Source organism: Vombatus ursinus, unplaced genomic scaffold (genome assembly GCF_900497805.2).
Source record: "Vombatus ursinus unplaced genomic scaffold, bare-nosed wombat genome assembly UNPS02009205.1, whole genome shotgun sequence".
Taxonomy (NCBI): domain Eukaryota; kingdom Metazoa; phylum Chordata; class Mammalia; order Diprotodontia; family Vombatidae; genus Vombatus; species Vombatus ursinus.
Window position 1 is genome coordinate 20,229,652 of NW_020948983.1, and position 21,790 is coordinate 20,251,441.

At 47.4% G+C, this 21,790-nt stretch overlaps 1 protein-coding gene across 4 annotated transcripts in view; it reads right to left on the reverse strand.

Annotated features, from left to right (window-relative positions):
- The window catches only part of PAX2 (paired box 2), a 102,214-nt gene that overhangs the window by 12,387 nt on the left and 68,037 nt on the right, over nucleotides 1-21,790 (reverse strand). For all 4 annotated transcript variants that reach the window (XM_027851998.1, XM_027851996.1, XM_027851999.1 and 1 more), the window contains 2 exons: nucleotides 11,889-12,064; nucleotides 9,683-9,809 (listed from right to left, as the gene is read on the reverse strand). In XM_027851998.1, the coding sequence (XP_027707799.1) occupies nucleotides 9,683-9,809; nucleotides 11,889-12,064 (303 nt within the window). The remainder of the gene's footprint in view (nucleotides 1-9,682; nucleotides 9,810-11,888; nucleotides 12,065-21,790) is intronic.

A 21,790-nucleotide genomic window follows, 5' to 3' on the forward strand; every position in this document is an offset into this window, starting at 1 on the left:
TCTCATCTCCAGTTATAAGCTCACTGAAGGCTATATGACTATAGCCTGTCTTATACTACTTCTGTATCCTATCCCTAGTGCCTAGTCCTGTGCTGGACATACTTCTGGGGCTCAAAAAATCTCTACTGGTATAAAAAGACAATACTCATAGAAAGATAACAGGACTTAGGAGTCAGAAAGACCTGTGCTAGAGTCCTAGCTCCTCTTTTAACTCTTTGTGGGACCTTGGACAAGTCACTAACATCTCTGAGCCTCTGTTTCCTCATCTGTAAAAATCAAATTATTGCAGTATTTAGAACTAGGAAAGACCATGGAGATCATCTCTGTTAAACTACCTGCCTCATACAGCTGTTGTGAAGATGTTTGTTAAACTATAAGTTGTTATCACTATTATTAGTTGCAAGCTGTTATGAAATACATATATATGGCTTTTTGTGGTTCAATTCTCAGTGGGATCCACTACCCTGTAGATTAATTGTAACTGATTCCCTGGGGGAAGTCACACTATGACTAGTTCTTTTCAAGGCTAATTCTCTGTGAGTTTAGTGGGGCTGGTTCCTCAGGGAACTTCACCAGCAAGCAGAGCTGGGAAGAGTGACCTAAGGGTTTGGCCAGTCCCCAGAAAAGGACTCAGTGACCAGGCTGCTTGGTCTTGGCCATGAGTAAGCCATCAGCCAATGGGTGATAAGAGGGTTGCTGCTTCTGCTTTTAGAGATGAAGAATTTTACAAAATAGTTTTCTCTAACCACCAGTGGGCTCTAGACTTGACCATAAGTGACAGGGTCTCTTTAGGCCCAAGCGATGGGAGGCCCTAGTAAATATTCCTTCCACTCTGAGCCCTGTCAGGAACAAGACTGAGCTGGGGAGCAAGGAATAAATGGCTCCCCAAAAGGAGGTTACATACAGCTCTGGCATTGATGAAGGGGACTGCAGCCTGAAGCTGGGCTCAGGGCAGGGGTGGGTACTGGGGTATTCTTATGCAGTCTGGAGCCCCTCATGCTGGGTGGGCAGAGGCTAATCCTGTTTACACAGTCTCCTGATACGGCAGGTTTTCCAGTTCCTCTCAGGCTTTATTTTGTTCCCCGAGAGCACTGAATTGTCAGCTCTAATCCTTCCTAAAGCAGAGTGTTTTTCAGCCGCTCCGTGTAAGTGAAACCCTAATCCCAAGGAAAACGGCCACTTAAGCTGCCGGCGCATTAGGTCTGTCTCTGACCAGCCCCAGGATTTCCTCCCTCCCTGCCTGCCGGCCCAGCTGCCAGTCCACAGAACAGGAGAGGATTCCAATCTGAAGGCTTCCAAAGCCCTCTCCCAGGTGACAATAGCAGAGGGTTTCACTCCCAAAGCTCAGGGCCGGAAGAGTGTTCCCGCTGTTTGTCTTGAAGCTTCTGGCTGCACCAATGGACAGAAATAAATAGCTTCCTACGGGGCTGAGAGGCTAGAGTGGAGAACAGGCTTCCTCCGTTACCTTGGTTGGGGAGGTCACCTTCCTGTCCTCTTGGGAGTGGAAGAGGAAGGGGGTTCTTCTCTGTCAGGATAGTAGCTATGGAGAATGGGTGTGTACATGTGTAAAAGCTGTTGGCTTTTCCATCTCCCTGAGTAATGGGTGGCAGACCCTGCCAAAATATCTCTGAGCTTCTGAGAGCAGGGCTCAAAAAGATCCACAAAGCATTCATTTGGACCCCACTAATGAGGAATTGTGATCATTCAGATAGGCCCAGGCTGATTGGCTTTCCCTTTGCTCAGCAAACCCTTTCTTTATGGAGAGGCCAAATTAATGAGATAAACAAGATCTCAGGGACAAGGTCTAAAACATTTAAAGGTACAAACTTTTCCAGCACCAGCACTTTAGAAGCTTATGTTTACGTGCAAACAGCTAATATGCTAACTACAAACCTAGCTATTCATTAAAACATGCTCCCAGAGGCCCTTGACTAGAAAACATGTTGTTAGCCTAGTTTGATGATGAAATTGATTTCTTTAAAAATACTCTATGATTCACATTTGTCACCAAGTCACACTAGCTTCATTCCTTTAGACTAGGAGTTCTTAACCTGGTATCCTTTAGACTCTGATGTATTTTATTTTATGCGTTTCTGAGAAGGGGTCTATTGGTTTCGCTATTCTGCCAAAGGGGTCTATGACACTAAGAAAAAAAAAACCGGGAAGAAGCCTTGCTTGAGGCTGAGTAAATCAGTGAGACCATGAGGTAATGGCAAGGACTTCCTTCAGAAGAAGGGAGAAGGAAGATTATGAAATAAGAAAAGTAAGATAGATTTGATGTCCCCTAACCATATTTCATACCTCCCCCCACCTCTAACCTCAAGCACAGTGCACTTCATGCAGCACACCCCTGGGGAGATTGGCCTGCCATGAGGATTGGGGTTTGGGTTGGCATTAGATATGAGTTTGGGAGAGTATGGGAGGTGAGATTGCATGATACAGAGAGTAGTAAGGACAGAGATGGGGATGAGGGTGGCTTTAAGGATAGGAGGAGCTGTCCTGTTGGAGGTGAGGTGCTCCAGTCCATGTAAAATTTGGGTAGATCCCTAGGCCTTAGATTGCAGTGGGTGCCTCTGTTTTTGACTCACCTACTGCTTCCTCAACAGGTCACTCTCTTGCTCAGGGCTGCCTCTTTCAGGGGAGGAAGAAGACCAGAAGGAGAAAGGGAAGGAGAAACCATGAAAGGGAGAGAGGTCCAGGGCACAAGTACTATTTGTCAGTGTTTCACTGCTATGGAAATACCCCTGTACTTAAGTCTGAAGCCTGGGGTCTGGACTCCTCTGGTATACACAGAGGATTGTGAGTCTCCAGTTCTGGACTCTTTGGCCTAAACACCATGTCTTGGCTGGGGCAGCCTTCATGGCTCTGAAGGAAACATTGAAGAGCTAGGATGATGAGCTCTAATTTGGTCTGATCTGGAAGGACTTTCCCTCTTTCCAAGTTCCTGCCGCCACCAGGCTGTCGTTCTGTTCTCAAGGCAGGAGGGGGAACTGGTGATCTCTGTGAAGAAATTGCTTTCCCCTGTCAGTGGTTTTAAACCTACATGCCAGGGCAGGAGACCTCTACACTCCTTAGAACCTTTATTACCCTCTCCTCCCAAAGAAGGGGTTAGGTTGTTTGTTTTATTGGGGGTAGAAGGTGGGGGGAAAACCAGAGAGGAGAAGGTGACTACTTTATAAAGGGAGGGGTTGTTAACAACAGGAAACAAAAAATCCTTAGGATTGAGGCTCTCAGGATTCATTGGGAGGGACTGGAGGTGGGGCCTAGAGAATGGCAGACATTAAGAATGTAGTGGGGTTAAGTTAGGGGAGAGGGGAAGAGACACCAAGTCTGAGGATTCCTAAGTCTCCCTGGGCTTGGGGCCAGGGGAAGAATGGGCTGAAATTATTGGCTGGCAGTGGGAGGGTGGGTGGAGAGAACCCTGGTGGGAGCAGAATGCCCCTGTTTAGGCTTGCTCCTGACCTGCCATGGGACTCTGCCTTTGACTGCCTCAGGACTGTATACGGAATTTTGTATCTAGGCCTGCTAGGCTTCCGCTGTTGCTTCAGTGGGAGGGGCAGAGGGTGTTGGGGTAAGGGGCAGCAAGCAAGGAGGGCTGCCAAGTGTCAGTAGATAATTGTGTTTAGGCAGGGTGGGTTCACTCAACCCCTTGGCCCCAGAACCTACTGTATAAGTTAGGACTGCAGTGGGGGAAGAAAGAACCTTCCCCTGCCGGATAATTGCTGGACCTTTAGTATCCATTGCCTTGTTTCCTATGACTAGTTCTCTGCCTAGACTTCATGGTTTCCTGGAGACTAGCAGACCTAGGGCAAGTCACTTTTCCACTCTGAGCCTCAATTTCCATCCCTTATAAAAAAAAAAAGAGACCCTTGGATTACATAATCTCTGAATTTCCTCTCAGTTCTGATATTCTATGAATCTCTGAATCTTTTCCTTTCCCTTCTTTTCTTTTCCTTGGTACCTCCCTTGCACCTGTGCTCACCTACCCCCAGAGGACTGAGATGTCTCTTGATACAGGGACACTTTGGCTACTTCCTGGGTTTCCTGGTTGGTGCAGAAACTCTCTGGGCATTCCACTTTGGGGGAGCTGACTGGGTTCTGAATGTACTATCACCTGCTTGCTGGCCTTTCCCTCAGCTATAGGAAGCCTGGCTTAGGGGTGGGGAGCTGGTTCCCCCTCCCAGCCTAGTTTCTCTTCGTACTGGTCCCTTTCTCCTTATCACTTCTAAGACTGGGCTCTGTTCCAGACCAGCAGCCCCAAGCAGTGGGCTGGAGAGAAGAGGCACGGCTGAGCTAGAGTGGCCCAGCAGCGGAAGGGAAAGTGGGTGATAAATTTAAATAACCAGCTCGACTGGGCAGCTTGCTGAGTTGTGATGCAGGGAAATTAAAATCTCGGCAGAACTTTCAAATACCACCCTGAAAAATTGGTCTCTTGGTGCCAAGGGAAAGAGGGAAGTGGAAGGAAAGAAAGAAGGGGGAAGTAAGCAGGGTGGGGTGCTGGCGGAGCCTCTTCTGGTCGCTTTTGATGAAGACTGATTCAGTGTGTCCTAGGCCACTGTCCCTCTCCTTCACCACACACACACACACACACACACTCTCCAAAGACTTCCCTCTTTTAACACTGTTCTTGTAGAATAACTGCATCAAGTGGCTAGTTAAGTTTGAAATCAATCTCCTCCTTACCAGGGTGCAGTAGGAATACCCCCCCATACCAAGCCCTCTTAACTGGGCTGAGCTTCCCTAGGCCGTTTTACTTAGAGCTGGTCCCCAAAGTGTCCCAAGGAAGGAAAGGCTGCTGGATGTCCCCTGTAACAAGTCTAGGCCATCCCAGGCTGCAGGCCATACACAGGCTTCTGAATTACCTCTAGCTTATACCTGGCTGGTTGGTTCCTGAGAGGGCCTGCCCCCCCTTTCCCTCCCTACTTCTCCCCTCCCCCAAAGCCTTTAATTCTCTCCAACAAAGCAAAACTCTCGAGAATCTTTCAGCGGGGTTTGTAAAGACACTAAGAACCTTTCCCAGACCTCCTCCTCCTCCCCTGGCTGGTGCCCCTTGGCCCCTTCACCCTAACATTATTTAACCCTAGAGATACTCAGAGCCTAGCTTTGACATCTCCCAACAACACACTTAACAGAAAAATGGGAAGAAAGCAGGGACTCCACCTAAGACACAATACTCCCAATCCCTAGCTCCCCTCTCCAACTACAGATTCCCAAGGAGGTGAAGATTGGTGGGGAGCAGGCAGGCCAGAGACCTTTAGGGGATCAAGCTCTGAGATGACTCATGAAGACCTGAACAGAACCTAGGTTCTCACCTTGACAGCACCTCCAGCAGACTCTGCTTGTCCCCATAATAAACACATCATGAATCATTCATCTTTAATAGATTATGCAAATCAGGAGGACATAAAATCAACAAAGATCAATAACTGTAGCCGTTTAATTGCCAGCAAAAACATTTTAAGAATGAGCGTAATCTGCAGCCCTTTCTCGGGTAATGGCGCCATTAATCCAAACATTGGATCTTGGCCTAAGTGTAGAAAAATCATCCCCCTTCTCTGCCCCCTCCTCATGCTCTTCCCTCCCCCACCCCCCCACTTCTCTCTTTTTGGTAATTTCCAGTTTCGGAGCGAGTTTCCCCGTCATTACCACTGGTGAACAGCTCCGAATGTTAATGGTTCTGCTTTTGTTACTTCTCGCTTGATTGAAATGTCGCATACAGATTGAGATGTTAGTGCTAACTTGCCACCTGGGAATGTCAAGCTGGGTCTGAAATGAACTTTTCTCACACTTGGATCCAGATGGATCAGCCGGAGATGTTCCCAGGCTGAGCTGGGACTGTTCCAGGGCCATTGGGGGTGGGGGGGGTGGGGGTGGAGAAACACGGAAGGTGGAGGCACTTTCTGCATTAGCCAAGTGCTTCTCCTGCAGTGGGAGCCCCCTGCACCCAGAGCCACATCCCTGACTCGGGCAGTCCCTTGGTGGTTTGGTGGCCCAGTCAGAAAAAGGGAAGAGCCCCTGACTTCTCCTCTGCCATCTCCCTGGGGAGTTCCAATTTGGGGGTAGTTACAATAGCACCTCTCAGTCTGTGCCCAAGCCTGGAGAAAGGCAACCTGGAGTCTGCCAGCTGCTTCCAGCCTATCAGGTCAGATTGGCCTAGGGAAACTCCAAGGTCAGGCTCCTAAGCACTTGATTGAACATTTGTTCTGGGAGAAGCCACATTCTATCCTAGGCTACTCAGTCACCTCCTCAACACTTGGCTTTCAAGAGTCAGGTTCTTTGAGCCACCCCTGGACCTAGTGATTTTTGACAGGCTCTAGCCACCAAACCTTCAGCTGTGTGACTGCCTCTGTGCCCAGCAGAAGGGCAGCAAAATAGTGGTCCTAATCACCATCTGATGGAAGACAAGGAAAAGCTGCTATTCAGGCTCCCTAGAGAGAGGGCTAAGGCTAGACCTAGCCCTGCCCCTTATGCTGTGGGGCAGGCACATCCCTCCATCCCAGGATCTTAGCCATCAACAATGTCCCGCCCCCACTCTCCACTCCCTACTTCCACTATTCTTGGCCAGCATTGGGGGCCTGCTCTACTCAGCAGGGGCTCTGATGCCTGCTCCCTGCCGATGCTGCTGGCTGTGACGCAGAGTGCCTGCAGCCACTCTGCCAGGTCCCCATGCCGCCTCCATTCCTCGCTTGGCGGGTAACGCCTCAGTGTCTCCCAATCCCCACCGCGGCCGTTCTCAATCATCCTGTCTCCCAATGAACGGCACATTGGCTTTAGTGTCTCCAGAATAATTAGGTGAATTTTAATAACACCTCAATGTGTGTCTCTCACACTTGGGCACTTTCCTGGCCCGGAAACTGTTCTGCAGTGCCAGGCACCTTCTGTGGGGCAACCAGGAGCTTCTGCAGAACTGGGCCTTTCACTCAGCCACAGCCCACCCTGCTACTGCCCCCAACTCAGCCCACCCCACCATAGCTCCTACTTCTCTGGCTTGTTTCTTCTCTTTCCTCTTTGCTACTTCCACCCCTTCCCAAGAGGGCCCCCCAGGGTTCTATCCTTGGCCCTCTTCTCTCTCCACATTCTGTCCCTGGTGATTTCATCTACTCCCATGCCTTCAATTCTCACCTCTATGTAAATGACTCTTCAGTCTCTGTCTTCACCCTTCATTTCTTCCCAGAGCTCTAGTCTTCTATTTTCAACTGCCTGCTACATACCTTTACTTGGATATCCTGACCTCAGACTCAATGTGTCCAGAATTGAAGTGCTCATCTGCCTTTCGAAAATCTGCCCTTCCCCTTAGCTCAGCTATTTCTGTGGCTGGCTCTACCATCCTTCTAATCCAGGAAGGCTCAAAACTGAACTCATCTTTGACTTTCCTCTCCTCCTTCACACCTAACCATTGACCAGCTCCTGTTGATTCTATTTCCTTGATCATTTTTATCTGATCCTTCCTTTCATTTCCACTACAACTAATCTAGTCTTCTTGCTTGGATTATTGAAATAGCCTTTTGACCGGTCTTCCTGCCCTCAGGCCACGTGCTCTTCAATATGTTCAGTATATACTTCATGTCCCTGCCCAAGGACTCTTCCTAAGCAACATTATGATCATGCAATCCTTCCATGCGAAAGCTTTATTTGATTCCCTGTTGTCTACTAAATGTGGCAGGTGGGTGGCACAGTGGATAAACCTGGGCCTAGAGTCAGGAAGATCTGAATTCAAATCCAGCCTCAGATACTTACTAGCTGTGTGACCTTGGGCAAATAAGTCACTTAACTGCTGTCTGCCTCAGTTTCCTCAAGTATAAAATGGGGTAATAATAGCACCAATCTCCCAGGATTGTTGTGAGGATCAACTGAGATAATATGTGTAAAGCACTTAGCACAGTGCCCCGGCACAGAGTAGGTGCTATATAAATGCTATATAAATAAACTCCTGATCCTGATATTCCAGGCTATCTGTTATACGATTCCAACCCATATTTCCAGATTTTTCTCATCCTACTTCCCTTCCTGTACTCTGCTTTGCTCAAAGTGAACTACTCTCTGCAATGTTTTTGCTCCTCTCCATTTTTTGTTCCACCTTCTCCCACATCCACGCCATTGTCCAAGCTGTCTCCCAGGCACAGAAATGGACTTGCAGGTCTCACTTTCTGATGAAGCCCTTCCCCTCTATTTTTCATAAAGCTTTCCCTGATGGCACCCCCAGCTGAAAATGACATGTCTCTTTACAAAATGTTTCATTGCCTTTTGCCAGAATTTTTCCTTTGTACTTAAGCTCCTGTGTGTTAGTTACTTGTGTACTTGATTTTTGTCCTATTTCAGAAAATAGGTTCTATGTCTTATCTATTTTTACATCCCTGATGCCAAGCCTAGTGCCTTACACATGCCAATAATTAACAAGTGTTTGTAGCATGGGATCAGTTGCCCATAAGATATCAAAAGAACCCATCCTGCCCATGCTGATGCCTGAATTGCCTTGCCTGCAGCCTGGCCAATAGCAATATGTATGGCTCCAGAAGAGGAAGGGGTGATCATCTGACTGTCCCAATGGGCAGAAGAGGGACTGGGAGGCTGGTGGTACCTTGCCCTCCTTATGGGACTGCCTCCCTCCCCTGTCCTCTGCAGTCATGGTCATTCGTGTTCCCTTGCCCTGCCTGGGTACCACAGTGAGAAGGAGAAATAGGGCAAGGACCATAGAACTGATTCAACAAACACTTATTAAGAGCTTGGGAAGCTAGGTGTTGAAGTGGATAGAGCACTGGACCTGGAGTCAAGAAGACCTGAATTCAAATCCAACCTCAGACATTTAGCTGTGTGACCCTGGGCAATCACTTAACCTCTGTTTGCCTCAGTTTCCTCATCTGTAAAATGGAGATAATAATAGCACACCTACCTCCCAAGTTTGCTGTTAGGATCAAATGAAATAATAATTGTAAATCACTTAGCACAGTGCCGGCACACAATAAGTTCTCTCTCTCTCCATATACATATATACATACATACATACATACATATATATATACAATGTGTGTATATATATATATTATTTACAGAAAACTATGTTAGCACCTAAAACTTGTCAGAGGATGGGGTACCAAATGCCTTTGAGATCCACTCTCCCCAGGGTGGACATTCCCACCTCTACCCACATTTGCTCTACACTTAGCCCAAGCTCTGTAACTACTGTGTCTTGGGTAAAATGGTAACTGTGAAAGAGGAGCAAAGAGAGAGGTGGGTGAGCTGGAAATAAGAATAAGCAGCATTGGCTTCCAGCACCAGGCTTAGGTATAGAGTCATGGCTCTGTAGAGCTGAAAGGGACTTAGGAGACCATCCAATCCATTCTCCTTATTTTGTAGATGAAGAAACTGAAGGCTAGAGGAGAGTGACTTACCCAAGGTCACACAAATAGCAAGTACCTTAAGTTACTTCCCCCTCTTCCATCCAGTTCAGAAGCACTCAGGGGCTCCAGAACACAGAAAGGAAACAAATTTCTCTTACTCCTTTCCCTACCCTCCATCTATCTACTCATCTTGTTATAATCCCTCCCTCCCGCTTCAATGCCACTTACTGCTGAATTCCCTCTTCCATCCAGATACAGATGCTATAACAAAAATATTATGACTCATGAACCAGACGCCGTCCACCCCTCCCCGTTGCCCTCCCTCATTGAGGTGGGTGGCTTACCGGTGACCACGGGGTACGTCTGGGTTCCCGACACGTTGCTCCCCAGGTCAGGGTTTGCCGAGGCAGATAGACTTGATTTGACTTCATCAAGCCCAGGGGTCAGAGCTGGGAGGGAGTACTCATTCCCCTGGGAGGAGAGAGAAAAGCGACAGCTCTCTATTGATGCACTGAGAGAAAGAGAGAAAGAGAGAGAAAGAGAAAGAGAAAGGGACCATTCTGGTGCAGATGGGGAGGAGGAACAGGGGAGTCCTCCCAGATGGGGAAGAAGGAGGAGGCCTGGAAAGGGAAAGGTCTCAGAGGAAGATGAAGTGTTCCTACTGTGGGGGAGGAGGGAAGACTGCTTCCCAAGGGAGAGGGATGTGCAGAGACTGAGTTATTGCTGGGGGAGTGGGCGTGGGGGTGGCGGGGGCAACTTTGAGTTTCCAAGGGCTATACAAGAGCAGGAGTAGGAAGGCCTGGGTCATCCACCACCCCTCCCCAACTCAGAGGGTGAGGGGAAGGGTGTCCTTCTGGCTCCCTGGAGTGGGGAGCATCAGAGAGGAAAGAGGAAAGGTACTGGTAATGGTGGATATTGGGGGTGAGGAAGGAGGTTCCTGAGGCCTGTCTGCCTGCCTGGCAAGCTTGACTTTCTGAGTGGGTATGGGTTCCCCTTCTTTAAAAACAAACAAAGAGGGCTCAGCGGGCCCCCTTGCTCTCTGCTTGTGCACTGGGGTATGAAATTGGGGAGGGGGAGAGTCCACATGGCTAACAGAAGGGTGGGAGGGGGCCAGTCATTGACTCTGAAAGGGTGTCCTGCCCGAAACACGCGGCTAATTGCCTTTTTATTGCGGCAGCCGCCAAGCCAGACCCCAGAGCTGGGCAAAGGGGGAGCCTACACAAAGCAAGAAAAGTTGGTCTGATTAATATTACGTTAAATTAAAACTGATTTTCTGCTCTTTCGGGTCCGTTTTTTTCCCTTCCGCTTCCTGGCCCCCCCAGTGGACCCCCTCCCCTCCCTGGCTGGATGGGATTGCCTCGTCATTTCCAATTCCTTCTCGTATTGATCTTCCTGTAGAAATCAGTTTTGTAATTAGCTGCAAATTAGGCCTTCTACTGGGGGTGAAGCTGCCCCCTGATTTATCACCAGAGTAATTCGCTGTGATCGGAGAGAAATTAAAATGAACTCAATTAGGCTTCGGATTTGCTTTATGGGCCCTGCTCCGAGTTTCAGGGGGAAAAATGACTGTGCTAGTGTTTAATAGTGTAATGAAAGTAAATAAAGGTTATTCATTGTAATACAGCCGGGGACAGGGCGAGCTCATGGAGCCGGCCCAGAGCAGCCTGAGACTCCTTTGTTGGTTTATGGCTCGGGGCACCTTAAAAAGACTTTTGATTTTTGTTTTATGAAGACAAACAGCTTATGGGATAAAAGGACAGGCTGGGAGGAAGGCAAGTAGCTAGCTGGGAACTGAAGGGACCTCAGAGCAAAGCTGAGCTGTGCTGTGTAGAGTGTCTGGGCCTGTGCCAGGCTGTACTGTGTGTGGCATGTGTTCTAAATGTGCTATTCGTCTGTGTGTATGTGTGTGTATGTGGGCATGATCTATGCATTCTGTGCATTCTGCACATAGGATGCTATGTGAGTGCATTTTGCATTCTGTGTATGTAATCGCTGCTGAACACCTAGGTCATGGCACATTTGTGGGGCCCTGGCTGTTTTTTGTGCCTGTCCTGCCTCAGAAGCGTGCCCTATGCTGTTGATGGGGAAGCAGCCCCCAGTCTGGCCCTCTGATAGGATGGAACAGCGAGAAGGTTTCCTGACTTCCAGCTCAGGCTGGCCTTGGGGTCACCTTGGGAAGTCTAGGCCATGGAGCAGGTGACAGATAGCTTGGATGCTGAAGAAACTCAGGGTGAGTTATCTTTCCAAGTGCTAAAGCCCTCCCCACTGTAGAAGGGTTTAGAGGGCTGAACAGGTTTCCTGAAGGACTCCAGGGAGAGAAGAAGTCAAAGCCAGGGGTAGGAGATGTCACCTAGGGTACCATAGAATAGTGAGTTCCTTCCTGTCAGAGTGAATGCACATGCCAAACACACAAGGCCATATACCAGTACATGTCACAGGCACGTGACTAGGTATGCCCATGTGTGTCTTGTGTCTCGACTCTGGGAAGGCTGGTATGATTCAATTTAGGACTTTCACCCTTGAAGCCCTGGGTGCTAGGATGCCCCTCACCTGCTCCGATTTGATGTGCTCTGATGTCTGGAAAACATCGGGATAGGAAGGACGCTCAAAGACCCGATCTAAAGCTTCCAGCTGTTGCTGAGTGAAGGTGTCCGCTCTCAAGTGCTTCCGCAAACTGTCCACACCGCTCTGGGAGTCTCCATTCGGGACAGAGCCCTCAGACACATCTGGAGGACATACAGTACAGGGGCATCAGTGCTAGACTAAGAAGCTAGAGGGGGAAAAGTGTGGGCAAAGGGGATGCTCAAGTTTGCCCCAGGACTTGGGCCATATTGCTGCCATCCTTTGACCCTGGCCAGCTCTCAGCTTCTGTGATGGAGAGGAGCCAGGAATGACAGAACCAAGGACCATGAGGGTAGAGGCAGTACTTGAGGGAATTGTCTTTGGCCAGGTATTTGGAAAGAGTAGGATGGAAAGAGGAAGTAAAACTCGTGAAAGCTTGGGAATCAGGGAAGGATTCTGAGAACAGACCAAAGAAGCTTCCCAGCAATGAGCTCTCCAGGCCCAGGGCCCTCTTCATTCCCAGAGGCTAGGCCTTTTTCGAGGGAGAAGCCGGGTTTACAACTCAGGCCAGCAACACAAAGCCTGTGGAGAATCAAGGTCAGCTTAGAGATGAGTCTCGATTCCACCGATTGCCAGGGTTGAAAATCACCAACTCTCTGTGGCCGAATGTAACATGGTAACTGAGTAAAACAACTCCACCAGGAAGGGAGGAGGAGTTCTGAGAGCAAAGGCTTAGGGAGTTGGGGTGGGGGCCAAGGAAGGCAGGTGACCTGTGAGCAGGAGTTGCAGTGGGGAGAGGTGGAAACTAGAAACAGAGACTTCTGTTGTCAGCCATCCTCTTCTCTATGGTCAAAGCCCATCCCATGGCCTGGTGCTCCCCAGTTGCCAGACTGTGCTCTAACTTAGGCCTTTCTTCAATGGGACCTCAGGTCCCATTTTGGGAAACAGAAGAGTGCTTGGCTCTCCAGTTACCTCCCTCCCAGTCAGGGAAGCTCAAATCAGGCCTGCAAAAAAAAGAAAAACAACCCCTACTAAGGGTAGCCCTGCTTTGATTCTTCCTTTGGATTCCTTATCCTGTATTTCTCCTGTCGAGTCCCCACCCCAGCCCCAACCCTGAGGGTCTTTGACTTTGCTACACTCAGCTCCTCTGGCAGAGCCCTGGGACTAGTACTGGGGCCACAGCCACGGCCACGCCAAAAGCACAGGGGATGTTATATATATCAGTTTATAGGTGATTATATGATATGATATAATCAATATTGCATTATATACAGTAACACCATACAGTATCATTCGTGAGACCATAGAAAATATTACATATTGATTAACCTCAACCTGCAGCCATTGTGTGTGAGAGAAAGAGAGAGAGAAAGAGAAGGGGGGTGGCGAGAAGGGGGGCAGAGAGAGAAGGAGAGAGAAAGAGAGGATGGGAGTAAAAAAATAAAGAAAAAAAGGAAGGAAGGGAGGGAGGAGGAAAAAGAAAAAAGAAAGAAAGGAAGGAAGAAAGGAAAGAAGGAAGGAAGAAAAAGATTAAGAAAGGAAGGAAAGAAGAAGAGAAAAAAGAGTAGGGGAGAGACATCAAGTGAGGAGGAAAGAGAGGAGAGAAATGGAAGGGGCAGAGGGAGAGTCTATGGCATGTGTATACACATATACGGGGAAGAAGACAGGTGTGTGTATAGGTTTGTGGGAGAAAAACACAGATATATCCATGTACAGGACAAGAATAAGTGTGTGAAAGAGATGTGAAAGGTGGCTCTGGGACACGTCTGCCCACCATCAAGAGTCTTGACAGTTTGCCTGTCTCGAGCCTCAGAGTCTTAAAACCATAAAATTGACCCAGAGAGGCTATGTCAACGTCGCAGAGTGAGTTAGGTACAGAGCTGGGAATATTGACTCCCCAATCCATGGCTTTTCCTAATGGTATAGTATCCTCCTTTTTTCTTTTTGTATTATATTTGTGTATGTTTCCATATGGATGTTTGTGTATCATTGTATGCAAACAGTATGTGCCCATAGGCAATAGGGTAAGTGCATTTCAGTGTATGTGTAAATGGCCCGGGTGAAGTGCATATGTATGTCTATTTGTGCAGATGCTGTGGTAAGTGTGTATGTGTGTGTGTGTTTGTGTGTGTATGAGAGAGATATAGAGAGACACAGAGAGGGCGGGGAGAGAGAGGGAGGGGGAGAGAGAGGGAGAGGGAGAGAGAGAGGGGGGGAGAGAGAGAGAGAGAGAGAGAGAGAGAGAGAGAGAGAGAGAGAGAGAAGAGAGGGAGAGAGAAGTGAGACCCTATGTGATGGGGGCATCACTGCTGTCTGAATCTGGGCATCTCTTTGCATGTCTCACTGTCTCCCCCACCTTTCATGGAGTCCTCTTGCCTCTGAGTGCACCTCCCTGAAAGGCCACATCGAGTTGCTCCAGGCTGTGCTGGCAGGGCGGAGGTAATGTCTCTGTGTGTTTGTGTGTGAGTGTGTGGGGCTGCTGAAGTGCCGTCAAGGGATTTCCAGGGAATTGGGTATGTGCAAGCCTTGGAGTGGGTGCGTATAGCCATGCATGCCTCTGTGTGTGCGTGTGTGTGTGTGCTTGTGTAAGTGTTGAACTGCAGCTTTGTCCTCAGGTCACTGGCTGGAGGAGTCTCTCTTCCTTCATTTATTCAGGGGCCCTTCAGATCTTGACAAATCTGTCACTCTAAATTTGCGAGAGATTATGGTGCTCTCTCCCCAGCCCGCAGAGAGGTGATATATGATATCTGCTGCCCCTATTGATTGCCTGATCTGGTGGCAGAGGCCGGCGAAATGAACTTGAAATGAACATCATGCCTCAACTCATTGTGCGTATAATACACTACTTAATCCCACATTTTTCAGCCGCTATGGAATTCAATTGATCAATCATGTTCCACTGATAGTACTGTTTTAGGGGTTATTGCTGCTCCCTTCACGCACTGACCTTTTTATTTATTTATTTATTTTTGTAAACTCAGGCCCTGGTGATGAGACAGTTACAGAGCCAGCAAAGGTGGGGGGGGGGGGGGGAAAAACAGCAGCAGAAACCAACTGCAAAGAGGAGGAGGGGAAATGGGAGGAGGATGAGGAAGGGAAGAGGAAGAGGAGGAACAGAATAAGAGAAGAAAGAAAGAGAGGAGGAGGAAGGATGAATTGAAGGGGAGGGAGGAAGGAGTGAAAGGAGATGGAAGGAGAATTTAATGGAACAGAAAGAACAGGAAAGGAAAAGAAGGAGATAAAAAAGAGTGGGACTAGATCAATATAGGCTGTTTTGGGGGAGGGGTTATTGACCTAGCCAAGCCAGGCCTGTTGTGTGTGCTTCAGGAGGGCTCAACATCGGAGCTTTCCAGATGTGGAAAGCAGCATCCAATGGTGCTGTGGGGGGAAGTGAGGACTAGAGGTGGGCAGAGAGGCAGTTATTGGGCCAGAGAAATGGAAGGAATGAAAAGGCTGCCAGAAAGGTAGATGTGGTATTGTGGTGGAAGAAGCTGGGAGGGAGGAGGGAGATGTGAAGAAAGCAGGCCTGAGATGGGCTTCAATAAAGGAAGGAGTATGAGCTAGAGAGAAAGAGAGAGGAGAAAGGGGCAGGAAGGAAGACAGGGAGAAAGAGAGAAGGGAGGGAGCAAATGTGCATGAGGGTGGGAATGTCCACCCTGGGGAGAGTGGATCCCAAAGGCATTTGGTACCCCATCCTCTGCCAGGTTTCAGATGCTAACATAGTTCTCTATAAATAATAAATAAATAAATAAATAAATATACATTATATATATATATAAATATATATATATATGTATGTATGTATATGGAGAGAGAGAGAGAGAGACAGAGAGAGAGAGAAACAGCATTAGACCCAGTGAAGAGATCCCACCAAACCCTATAACCCTCTTCCTTTTGCTGAGGAGATTGGTAAGCAATGCTGGCCCAGGAGGCCTTGGATTTAGGCTGGTACCCAGAGGACTCCCAAGGTTCCAGCTCAATAGGAGAAGAAGCTACAGCTTAGTTCTCTGTGTTCCCTCTTTCCTGCTTTCCAAATATCCATGAACCGTTCACCCTCTGGCTCTTTTTCTTTTCTGCCCCAGGGGTTGGCATCAAAGTGCCCCTCAGGCTCTTCCCCAGAGAACTTAATCTGCCTTTTTAAGAACAGGGCAACAATTCAAGGACAGAGATACATACCAGAAAGCCTAGAGTGACCTAACTTCTGGCCCACTTGATTTCATGCACAGTCCCATGTAGTCAGGCACCAGAACCCCACTGCAACAAGGCCCTGGTCATCAGAGAGCAGAGGGTCAGCCTGCTTATTTATGGGAAAAGTCATGCCGGTATAGTTCCATTACTAAAGGAACAAGAGGACTTTGGTATTAGATGTTCTCCCCAGTAAGGTAACACAGACCCAGAGGTCATAGAATAACAAGGACCTTAGAGGACTGAATGAGTCTATGTATGTGTGTATGTATGTATGTATGTATGTATGTGTGTGGATCATTGAAAGCCTCCGTTCAATGGCTAAAGAATATATACTTTCTGCATGACTCAACCTTGGGCACCTAGTCTTCCCTTGACCAAAGAATAGGGCTCAGGCCAACCAGCCAAGGTGCCAAATCCAAGGATTCCAAGTCACGGTATTGATAACCAACTTTAAAATGATCCCTTAATGGGCACATGGCTGCCAGAAAGAGGCCAAAACATGGCACAGGGGAGAGTGTCTCAGTTCCATCCCCAAGTGTGGGCCAGCTACTTCTAATCTTAGAAGGTATCATGATGCTGGCAGAGAAAGCATCACGTCAAAGTGAAGTGTCCTGTGGCTGGTGGGAGAATAACAGAAAGACCAGGAAATCAAGTGATTAAGCTATGGGGGCCTGATCCACATAAAAACAACACTGAAAATCCAGGGTAGACAGAATTGCCAGTCTCTGTCTCTATTCAATTCAATAAGCATGTAATAAGCACCTACTGTGGGTATTGTGGTACTGCTTTTATGCATCACATAAAAGGGAGATACAAATTAAGTAAGACATGATCCCTTCCCTCCTGGAGTTTACAGATGTGACAATGCAAAATAAAACTTGATAAATGTATTACAGAAGGACAAAGCATTATTCCCTCCTCCCTTTCCCATACATGTTATGGGGAGAGATCAGGAAGAAGGTGGCATTTACATTGAACTTTAGAGGAGGCAGGTAGAGCCTTGAATGGAAGACAAAAGAGTCAAAACTTTACTCAGTAAGTAATAGGGAGCCACTGTGGATTTTTGAGCAGAGAAGTGACATGACAGTTCAATGCATAAGAAAGATTCACCTGGTAGCAGTAAGAAAAATGAATTGGAGGAAGGAGGGAGTGGAGACATAAAGACCTTTTACATGTCAGGAATAAAGAAGAAGAAACACAATGCAAGAGACAGTTCTGAGGTAGATCAGTAGGACTTGGCAACCAGTTGGATAAAGAAAGGTGAAAGGTGAAACATAACCAATGTTTCAAATTTAGATGACTGTTTAATGGTGGTTCTACTGATGGGGGAAGGAAAGCAGAAGTGTTCAAGTATTTATATACGTGCGGGGCACTGTGCTAAGCACTTTACGTATATCTCATCTAGTCCTCAACGACAACCTTGAGAGGGTAGGGGCTGTTATTTCTATTTTACAGATAAGAAAACTGAGGCAAACAGAGATTAAGTGACTTGCCCTGGGTCACACAAGTACTGACTGTGAGGCTGAATTCAAACTCAGGTCTCTTGATTCCAAGTCAGGGCCCCATCCATACCTATTTGCCCTCACTTAACTGATGGAAATAATAAAGTCTGAAGGAACAACAGATTTAGGGGAAAGATAATAAACTCAGTTTTAGATAGGTTGAGTTTGAGGTGCTGTTGGGTAGAGATGACCTGTAAGCAGTTGGAGATTCAAATCTGGAGCTCAGAAGGGAGGTCAAGGTTGGACATATAGGTGCATAGAATTGAGAGTTCAAGTCATGACAGTGAATGATATTGCTATGGAAGGGAGCGTGGAGAGAGAAGTCCAAGGGCAGAACCTTGAAATTCAAAACATCTACCTGAAGGAGTTTGGGAGAGGAAGAGAAGATGGTGAAGAAAGATGATAAGGAACAATTAGAGAGATGGTAGGACAGTCAGGAGATAAGAGGGTTTTAGACTGTGTGAGATGCTTTAGAAAAAGAGAAGGAGATTGGAAATAAAGTCCACTGGATCTGATACTTATGAGGCCAATGATTACCTTTGAGAAGGCAGTTTTCAGTAGCATGGTGTGGGCAAGAGCTAGTTCAAGTGGGTTGAGGAGAGAATGAATGGTAAATGATTTTAGGTAGGTATAAGGTATAAACCTTTTCAAGAAGTTTGGCAGTTAAAGGGGAGGAGAGGGATAGGAGGGTGAAAGGGAGGCTTTTTTAGGATTGGGAAGATGTGAGTATTCTTGTTAGCTAGGAAGGAGGCACTGGAGAAGCAGATAGTGAAGAAGCATGGTGTGGGTGAGAGAGATGACTGATGGAACAAGATCCTGGACTGGGCAAGAGGGAATGGGAACCAAGGTGCTGGATGAAAGATTGACCTTAGCTCATGGAGGAGTAGGAACACCTCTTCTTTGGTACTGGGAGGGAAGGAAGAAAGAGTGGATGATGATGCCAACACTTGAGTAGAGAGAGTAACTGAGGGAATTTCCATCATAAGACTTCAACTTTCTCAGTGAAGTAGGAGGCTAAATCATCTACTCTAAGTATAAATAGGAAATGGAGATTCAGTTGGAGAGAAGAAAAGGTTTGAGATAATTAATACAGGAAATGAGATAGGAAATCAGAAAGAGAAAGGTGGAAGGACTATCAAGCAACTGTGAGAGTCCAGATGGGATTATGTACCATAAATTAATAGGTGAAATCAATTTGGTTTTGTGATTTCTTCCAGTGATGTCCAGGTTTGGAGGGGGAGAGGGTTAGAATGAAAACTAATAGATTAGTTTTAAAGGCTTCAATTCCCTTTGTTTTCCCAAGTATAAAAAGCACTCACCCTAAGTGCTGGGACCCCTCAGATCTGGACTGTGGTTTCAGAAGGGATGGTTTTTCTAGAACAACCACGTATACTGCTGTTCCCTTCCAGAGATCAGTACCAAATGAGACCGGGGGCGAGCTGGCAAATCTACTTAGCACACATATCCTTATATCTTTTTAGCATGTGTGTAAACCTAGTGGTTTATTAGTCATCAACAAACATTATAGTTGGATTAAAGGCAGGGAGAAATACGAATCAATCAGAAAGAAAGGAAGGTCAGAGGTGAGGGGCCGGAGAGAAATCCTAGCAAAGTGATTAGCGAGTTAGGAAACTGACACCAACCATGGAATCATATGTTCTAGGACTGGAAATGAGCTTAGATATCGCCTAGTTCAATATTCTCATTTTTCAGATGAAGAAACTAAGGCTCAGAGGTACAGTCACTTGTCTAAAGTCACACAGTAGCAGAGTCTGGATTTGAATCTGGGTTCTGTGTCTCCAAATTCAGTGTTTTCTGTACACCATTTTGATTCTCAGACCATAGGGTCAAGGCCCAGTGTGGAGGCTCACAAGGGAGATGGACTGTGATGGTTTAATGACCAGAAGGTCACTATAAGGCTGAAGATGTCATTTTGTCTCTGGTTTGTCCCTTGGACAAGGTAATCAGTCAGAGAGAAGATACCCTTGCCCTGTGCCTGGGTCTACGCTGTCTCCCACCTCCTTGGTCCAAAGCCACAGATCCCTTTCTTGAACTCAAGTGCTGTGGGCTCCTCCTAAGGAGCTCTCAGGGATGGCTCAGGACAGGGGTAAGGGGACACTGGTCCCTATATCCTAAGCCACACAAATGCGCACACAGTAGGCTGCATCATTAGAAAGGGAGCAGACAACAAACCAGCCAACACTCAGCTCGCCTCATCTAAAGCAATCAGCTTAGATTATGTTTCCACCTGGAATAGTTTATGGAGTTACAGATACAGAACTCAAAGGGACCTCAAGAGCTATCTAGCCCAACTCCCTCGTTTTACAGATGAGGAAACTGAGGCCCAGGAAGATTAAGTGCCATGTTCAAATTTACCCCGATGGTAAATATCAGAGGTGGGAGCCTGCATCTGCAAGAAGAGAAGTCTGGTACGGCTGAAAGAGCCTTGTCTGTGTTACTTACTATTTATATGATCGTCGGCATGTTACTAAGCCTCAAAATAAAGGGTTTGGACTGGATCTCTAAAGTTCCTCCTAGCACTAAATCTCTGATCCTATGATCTTGCAGGGGGGTCAGGATAGGACAAATATGGGTATGTTCACCCAACCCCAGCATATGAGCACTAGGGACACTTGTGGGAGGTTGAAACAGGTAGTTTTAGGGAAAAAATAATAAAAAGAAAGCTTATGCATCCACAGGATAGAAACTTCCCTGAAGAAGAGATGCTAAAAATAAAATAACTGCCCTCCCTCTCATCCCCACGAAAGGATTTGGCTACTTCCTCGATGATGGATCCTAAGGGCTAAGGGAAACTGGGCTTTTTAGAGATGGGCCTTGGCTGGAGGCTGGGGGAGGTGTCGGAAAGGGTCAGGGAGTCTGTGAAGCCCTTGGTACCAGAGGGAGACAGCGAGAGAGTGCTGAGGCAGGGCAGTCTGTTTCCCAGGCTTCTCTGGCTTCTCCTCAAAGCCTCATTCTCACCCTTCTATTTCTGCCATGGCCCCTTTCCCTTCTGCAGTGCTCTCCTTCAGGCATCCTCCTTGGATATCCCCAGCCCTCCCCAACTGCCAGTTGTTGCAGTTTCAAACTCAATTGTTCTCCTCAGTCCTGAGGCAAATGGAGTCATTAATTACCTTCTATCGGCTGGGCCGAGTTCAGAATGCGATCAATATCCCTGCTTGTCATTCAGGGCTGCCTAGCCCCCCACCCCCAGCCCAGGCTCAGCTCCTAGCTCTCAGGGGGGCTGGGTAGCTAGAATTGAGCTGCCACCCCACCCTCTCATCCAGCAGAGCTGGGGGCCAGGTTTGGAGGGCGGAGCCTTCTATGTCTAATGTAAGAACAAAATTATAATGAAGAGGGGAGGAAAAATGAAGCGACTCAAGGATTACTGGATGATAATGGTGGAGATGTATTGCGAGGATGGTATGAGAAGGGAATAAAAAAATTGGGGACCAGAGGAAATGCTGGCTTCAACACCTCCATCAGCCTTGTGTTTGTGTCAGGAAAACGACATTTCTCTCCCCTTCCCTATAGCCTTCCACTGAAATTGCTGGGAGGTGTGCTAGATACAGTCAAACACCTGCCTCCTCATCTTCCTAAAAGCCAGTCAGTAGCAAACAACCCTATGGTTGTCACCCTATGGTCCAGATATACTAGCAAGACTGTGTTCCAAGACTGTGTTCATAAGGAAGGGACTAGAAACATTCTGGAAATCTGGCTCCAAATATCATATTTCTATGCAACATTATGTTCTATTCTGTTGCCTAAACTAGAATCTCAGCCTCCATCCCTGGCAAAACGTCTTATGCTCCCATGAATCCACCTCTCAGTCAGAATAGGGAGGGGAAAGGGCAAAGGGGTTAGAGGCACCAACCTTGCTAAAGCCAGGTACCTACAAGGGAGGTGAAGCAGGACAAGATGAATCTGAAGGAAAATGGCCTGGGAGGGGTGGAATATTACATTCAGATGCAGTTAGGAGACCTAAGTTCTAATCATGGCAGAATTAGTCAATTTCACTAACTCATCTATGGGAACTTCAGCAAGGCACTACCCCTCAACTTCCTCACATGTAAAACGGGAGAGATTTGGTTAAGGTTCAGCTTTCTGCTAAAAGCAAAGTTTCTGAAAAATTCTAAGCCTGCCTTTCTGATGATTTCATCCCTTAGAAGGCAGAAGGAAGTGATATGGGGAACTGTAATCCAA